This window comes from Protobothrops mucrosquamatus, unplaced genomic scaffold (assembly GCF_001527695.2).
Source record: "Protobothrops mucrosquamatus isolate PMUCROS unplaced genomic scaffold, P.Mucros_1.0 scaffold_66, whole genome shotgun sequence".
Taxonomy (NCBI): Eukaryota; Metazoa; Chordata; class Lepidosauria; order Squamata; family Viperidae; genus Protobothrops; species Protobothrops mucrosquamatus.
This window is the reverse complement of record NW_015386142.1, coordinates 436,588-444,099: the sequence shown is the minus strand read 5'-3', so window position 1 is coordinate 444,099 and position 7,512 is coordinate 436,588. Positions and strand designations below refer to the sequence as shown.

Below are 7,512 nucleotides of genomic sequence, written 5' to 3'. Positions count from 1 at the left end.
GTGTAGTAGATAAAATACTTTAAATATTTATTTTTTAATTAATTTAATTATTTAACTTATATGACATAGGTTATCATGATATAGGTGAAAATACTCTCCTGTTTGAAGAAAATCAACTTGGTGAAAAGATGGGTGTATATTTTGGAAGCAATGCTTTTTGCTAGCTCAAATATTTTAAATGGGTTAATTCAGTGAAGTTCTTACATTTTGTTGTTAACCTTACTGACATTTTACAAACTTAGGTTCATATTGGATGTGCACTCACAACACGTTGATTGAACCATGAATCTTGCAATTCATAATCTGTTGGCTTGCTGTCATCAGCTTGGAAGTGACAAAGCTATGGAAAGAAAGGTAAGCTTAATTCCTTTTCAAAAATATGACATTGCAATAAGGGAATATTACATATTTTTTGTGTTTCTGTACAAATACAGAAGGAAATTGAGAAGTTCAAGCGTCTTATCTGTGATCCAGAAACAGTTCAGCAGCTGGATCGGAATTCTGATTCCAAACACGGAAAACAGATGAACTGGGATGCTGTATTCAGGTAAGGTATTTATTGTATATCACAACAAACAGTCCCCCCTCCCCGCCTCCTATAAAGAAATAATAAAATAATAGAGTTGGAAGTAATTATTTAGACCACTTCTGCCAGAATTCAAAGATTATTGACAACAATGGTTTTATAGCTTATCTTGATCCCAAAGAACTGTGTGCAGCATACAATAAAAGACAGAGAAATAAAACATCAAAATAAAAAGGAATAAAAACCTAAACAAAGTAAAATAGAAAAAAATTTAAGATGGATGCCCTCAGTTGCAGTAGGTGGGTCTAAAAACACATGCACACTACACATTTCTCATTAAGGGAAATTTCCAACAGTTCCTCCCCAAATGAACAGATTAGGTGATTTAATTCTGTGGTGGGGTGGGAATCAGGTCTATCATCTGTAGGGACCCAGTGGGAAGGAGGAAAAGGCCTTCAGAGATCCGGTAGGGGAGGAGAAGGCCTGTGGGGACCCAATTAGCAGGAAGTGGAGCATAGTGTTTCGGGAGGGCCTTCTCCATCCTGAGACCCTCATTCTTCACTTAATGATCTGCACCTTTTATGGAATTTAATGGAATAATAGGGAGAGCAGGAAGTGAGGGTCGTTAGGCCATTTTGCTTAACCACTCTCAAGACATGCAGTCGTAATGGGCAGGCTCCGTTATGGTCATATGTTAAGGGCTACCTGTATTCAGATCATCTCTCATTTTTCTTAGTCTCATTCCCTGGTTGCCTGAAATTTTATTACCAATGCTTTTTTTTTAACCAATATCATGTATAAAACTATACTTCACCCTGAAAAATGTAGTGCAATGTGAGTAAGATACTTACTTAATTTATGATTAGTTATCAGGTGGATTTGTTATTTTGCCGAAGTGCAGGCAGTGGAGAATTACATGGCACTTTGATAATAAAGGAACTGGCAGTATTGGACAATAATGTATACTGAAATATATGATTGAATTTTAGTTTAAATAGCTTATGTATCTATTGACAATACCTTTTTATTGTTTTTGTAGGTTTTTGCAGAAATATATTCAGAAAGAGGTTGAGAGTGTCAGAGCAGCAAAATCAAATGCCTCTGCATCAAGCCAAGCAACACGTCAGAAAAAGATGAAACAGTTCAGTAGTTTGGTTAAGGATTTCATCATGTGTGCCAATAAAAGTGAGTGTCTTTTCTTTAAAAATACTTAAGACTTTAAAGAGTTGTGGTTGAGACAATATCTGTATAATAATAAATAATGGAGATTGTGTCAGTTGTAATAATTTATATTTGTTTATATTTTACTTTAGACCAGTGATGGCAAACCTTTTAGAGACCGAGTGCCCAAACTGCAACCCAAAACCCACTTATGCATCGTCGGGTGTCGGGTGGGTGTGGCCATTGGGTGGGTATGGCCCATTGGGTGGGTGTGGCCCATTGGGTGGGCGTGGCTGCGGTGGTAACGGTAGACTGGGTGGGACTAAAAAGTTCAATCAATTCCAACTTTGCAAGATCTTTTTTTTCCTGCGAGAAGTTGAAATTGACTGATTGAACCTTTTTTTTTTTTTTTGCACACAGCGGCAGAGGCCTAAAGCGAAAAGGTTTTATAAAACCCAGCTGAAGGCCTAGGACTGGGGCGATGGTGCGCGTGCCCACAGAGAGGGCTCTGAGTGTCGCCTCTGCACCCGTGCCATAGGTTCGCCACCACTGCTTTAGACTGTTAATTGCCTTGTGTATTGTGTTGGTAGTAAGATGATGTATTGAAAATCCTGTGGATAAAAAAGCTGGTGTAATAAATTAAATGAAAGAATTTAATTTATTGTTTGTCTTTTTGGCAGTTTGGGAGCTGCTCCACTTTTTTATGCTTGGTAAAATATAGTTTTGCAGGCAGATGGGTGGCAGTAATTGACAGGAATATAATTTGTAATTATTATTAAAATAAAATTCAATTGGATTTTGCCTTCTGTATTCTCAGTTTGGAGAATTGGAATGTCTAGATTGCCATTTATTTATTTTTAAGATAAAATATTAAGCATTTCAAAAGTTCTACTGCAGTTAAATTATGAATCCAAAATTATACTGTATCTTTGCAAAGGTACAAGAGGTACAAAGGTTGCAAAACTATTGTTTTTATTTTATTTGGGTAATTTGAATAGATTTTGAACATGATATAGCTCCATTCCATGAAACATTATAAACCTAAATTATACATCTATAATTTATAATTATAAACCTACCATTATACATCTAAAAACATGATTCTTTTAAGCTTTGCAGATATAGTGGATCTTTTCAGATTTAACTTATACATGTACTATTTCTGTTTTGCTAAAAGCTCATATTTATCTTTTGTTTCTACACAGGAGCCCCCAGAATAAAATGTCAGGAGCTTCTGAATTATGTAATAGACACAATCAATGAGTCATCAAGATATGCTATTTATGGGGCCGATTGTAATAGCATATTACTTAAGGACATTCTGAAAGTGAGGAAATATTGGTGTGAAATATCACCACAACAGTGGTCAGGTTAGTAGATGTGACTCCTGTCTGATATTCACTGGACTTGTGCAAATGCTTAGGAGCAAGTGCCCCTGAACTCAAAACTGTTGACCTTCTGTGGTAGCCCAGAAAAAAAATGATAGTTTTATATCATATCAAAAAAACCAGGACTGTGTCAATTAAAACAAGTCAGGATTACAGCAGTGCAAATAACTGTCATGGACTTGAATAGCATTTAGCGGAAAATAATGCCTGGAGCCTTCACAGGAAATAAGCAGTTGTCCCGAAGATTATCATGTGGTTGGCAATTCTTGAACTTCCAATAATGCCATTTCTGCAGTTTTTTCAGATTTCATGTTTATTGGTGTAATTAGTGATCATAGATGCCAGAAGGGTAGGGGAAGCTGGGGTCCTCAAAATCCAAAGCTGAAGAAAAGAGTCCAGGTGCTCTTATCTCAAATTAAGGCAATATGACTCTGACTTCCATAAAGTACAAGGGCAATTCGGAAATACACCTCCGTTTGAGCATGTGCGAGAGATAGGCGGGGATAACGATGGCCGTCCTATGGTGCCGTGCGCATTAGTTCAGTAGGCAGTGACGAGTGGAAGGAGAAAGTTGTGTTGCAGTTGACTCGTTCGCTAGATCAATTGAAACTGAATCCTGCCATAGAAAATCCCACCAAATGTGAAGTGCGTGCAGTGATATGATTCTTGTGTGCAAATCAGCAGCTGCGATTCATCGCGAACTGTAATGTTTACGGACCAAACGTGATGAGTGAAGGTGTTGTACGTCAATGGTATCGCAAGTTTAAAGATGGATGAACTGACGTGCACAATGAGGCAAGAAGTGCCGTCTGTAGTCAGTGATGAACAATGCGCTTCACGATGCTGTTACAGGGTGGTTTCATTCCAAGGCGGGAGATTTTTTTTGCAGAAGGAATTTCAAGCAATTCTGACATACAAGAATGAATAGCGGAAATGCATGCAAAATTTTTATTTATGTTGCCAATTATTTGTAATCTCATTAATGAATTTGATTGCTCCTCTAGATCTCCAAAATCTGTACTTCAACTTATTTCTCAATCCTTCTGGAGATGTTAACAAAGTTTTGGTGGCTAGAATAATCTATACATTAACTAGAGGCCTCTGTTTCCAAACTGACAAGTTCAATTCAGATATTTTGAACTTCTTCTCAAAAGTTGTACATCGTGCAAGGTAAATAGCATTTTCTTTTGCTGAGTCAAATTTGAATGTAAAATGATACCTTACAAAACATTTTTTGAATTTAATTTTCCATTAATCTGATAACTGCTGAGTTCATTTTAAGATTTAAATATTTTCTGTATCATACTGATAGGTCAAATGTTTTCAGTTTTTGTAACTAGTTTACTTTCATGTTTCTATTGTGGCCAAATTTAAAATTAAGAAATTGGAACTCTGTGAAATAAAATGTCTTTAAGGTCTACTTCTTCTCATGAAGAATTGTAGTCTTGAGCCCTGCTTGGTCTAATGAAGTAATTTATTAAATGCTTCTTCTGAATTCAGGATGCACTATAATTTCTGTTTGGTCTTTTCTGAAAGGTAGAATGTATTACATTTAGTCAGTTCTATAACCACAATCAACTGGCACCTTTCTTTTCATGACAATAAAGAGTGACTTTAGATAGCTATGGGATTATTTGAAACTGCTGATCTGTCACTAGCAGTTTTCAATAACTGTAATCTTTTCTAAAGTGTTATGATACTTATGACTCCTGGATTCTTATAATGCTGTCTTTATAGTAATAATTGTCTAGGTGTGGTGTGAGATGTATGTTGCTATAGAGAAAGGGAAACAAATAAAATATATTGTAGTTCCAAGCTTAATCATAGATCCTATGGTTGGATTCTTCAGCATCTGATAAAAATATGCCTTATTTATATTGTAGGCAAGAAAGAAACCTTGCAGGCCTCGACCACATTTTTGCAGCCATTAATGTGTTTTTCCCCATTTATGGAATGAATTACCGCATGCAAGTTTGCAAAACAGGAGAGGAAATTCTATCAACTGTGCTTTTTATATGGGCTCAGTACAAACCAAAAGATGCCTTGAAGGAACAGATCATTCAGTTTGTTCAGTTTCAGATTTGTATTCATCATCCAAATGGAGCTAAAACTCAGGAAGAAGGTACATGGAAAGCTTTGAAATAATATGGGTTGAATTCTCCAGGGCCTTATGTAATTTTTATATGTTGGTATTGGAAAAGTATGGGAGGATTCTGGGTCAACTTGCTCAACTTGTATGGTGGACCTGGTTAATGTTTTGTACAGGAGATCATCAAGAAATCATCAGATTAAAATGGGAAAGTATTCTGGAAGAAGATAATGCAAACCATTTATACAGTGGTGGTCTGTCTGTCTAAGTCCCTGCAATTTTCTTGGGAAGATTTTGGAAGTGGCTTGCCATTGCCTACTTCCTAGGGCTGAGAGACAGTGACTGGCCGAAGGCCACCTGCCTGGCTTCATGCCCAAGGCACGACTAGAACTCATGCTCTCCTATTCTTTAGCTTGATGCCTTAACCATTACATCGAATGGGCTCTCTGATATACAGGAATACAGCTTGATCCAGAAATGATAGGAACTATCTTTATATATTTTCATATGTCATAATTTTTCACAGTATTGTTTGCTTAAGTGTTTAAGTTTTTGTTGATCGTTTTAATGGACACGTATATGTTGCTAATTAATAATGATCTTTTAAATTCATATCTTTTACAAAATTATTTTTTCTAATTCTTGCACAAACAGGAGCATACAGCTCAGCAAAATGGCAGAATACTTTATACAACCTCTATGATCTGTTAGCTAATGAGATAACGCTTACTAGCAGCCGAGGAAAATATTCTTCAGGCTCACGCCGTATTGTTCTAAAGGACAACCTGGTTGAGTTAATGGCTGATTCTTGTCATCAGGTAAACTGTCACTGTACTTTCATATGGTTATTCTAACTTGGGTTTCTATTCTATTCTAACCTATCAGAATACCACATCAGGGCAGTACAAGGGAGATCTGTCTGCTTGATCTTGCACAATTTGGCAGCCTTTTTTCTTAACTGATTAAAAAGAAAAGTCTTCAAGAGTTCCAGGAGGCGTGGTTGATGATATTCTGTTGTTATTGGGAGCTGACATTTTCAGCAATTTGTTAACTTTGTGGAAGTTTTTAAGAGGCAAAATTGATTTGTTAAGCCTCATGGAAACTTAATAATACACAATTTATGTTTAGTTTACAGTAAAACCTACAGAAAATCATGGGAATTAAATTTGTCAGTAAGATCTGAAGATATTCTAGCTATTGTTTTGGAGATGGGGTTTACCTAGTGGCAATGGATAGCCCATTTTGTGATCTTAATATTTTTTTTTGTACTGCACATCTGTTGTAAAATATGTAACAGTATTTTTATTTAATTTTTTACATGCCTTTTTTTTAAACAAGGTGTTTACTGAAGACATCAAAGTCTTGGAAGTAACCCAGTCATATGCAGTTATTCCACAAGAAGCTGAAGATGGAGAAGGACCATCCAAACGTAGAAAAATTGAATTAGGATGGGAAGTGATTCAAGAACATTTGCAAAAATCACAGAATAGTTTTGATGTCATACCCTGGTAAATAAAAATGAAAGAAAAATAGTTTAGTTTATTTCTGAACCTTACTGTGTTTCCCCGAAAGTAAGACCTGCCCCATAAATAAGCCCTAGCTTGATTTTTGGGTGTGGGATTAATGCAAGGCCTTTCCGGAAGGCCTGTGCAGCCGAGGACCAAGCTAAGGATTAAATCCATAGCTCGGTCCTCGGCTGCAGAGGCCTTCCGGAAAGGCCTCTGACTGCGAAATACAGGCCGGAGCTCCATTCTCAGCTGCAGAATGAAGCTGCTCCTTCAGCTGCAGAAGAAGTGGGCCGGCTGGGTGGGGCTGTTGGTGCCGTCACCACGAGGTGAATGAAAAAGACAACCCCCCAAAATAAGACCTGGTGCCTCTTTTGGAGGCAAAAAAAAGACAGACTTATTTTGGGGAAACACACTATTATTCATTTCCTCTTTTGATCTTCGTTGTTTTGTTTTCAAGGCTGCAGATTACCACCAGATTAATATCCAAGTACCCAAGGAGTCTTCCTGACAATGAGTTGACTAATTTACTTAATATACTTTACCAATTATTACTTCAGCAACGTCGAGGAGAACGGACCCCTTATGTATTAAGATGTCTTAAAGAGGTTGCTCTGTGTCAAAGCCAAAAAATAGATCTCAGTATCACACAGAAGTTTGAACTGCAACGAACATGGTCCAGAATTTGGTCTCTGGTAGATCGAAGTTTAAACCTTCGACAAACTGAAATGGAAAGCTTTGAATTGCTTGGAGTCCTATTTCAAAGCAATTTAATAACAACGGACAGGGAAATTTGGAGGATATTTGCAGGTTCTATATGCAAACCATCAAGGTAAAATGAAA

At 36.9% G+C, this 7,512-nt stretch overlaps 1 protein-coding gene across 1 annotated transcript in view; it reads left to right on the top strand.

Moving 5' to 3' along the window:
* Nucleotides 1–249: 249 nt before the first annotated feature.
* Nucleotides 250–7,512, top strand: part of ATM (ATM serine/threonine kinase) — a 61,625-nt gene continuing 54,362 nt past the window's right edge. The window contains 9 exon segments of the mRNA XM_029283539.1: nt 250–354; nt 435–547; nt 1,566–1,711; nt 2,893–3,057; nt 4,080–4,245; nt 4,959–5,197; nt 5,819–5,982; nt 6,503–6,672; nt 7,130–7,501. Coding sequence (XP_029139372.1) covers nt 283–354; nt 435–547; nt 1,566–1,711; nt 2,893–3,057; nt 4,080–4,245; nt 4,959–5,197; nt 5,819–5,982; nt 6,503–6,672; nt 7,130–7,501 — 1,607 coding nt within the window. The 5' untranslated portion in view covers nt 250–282.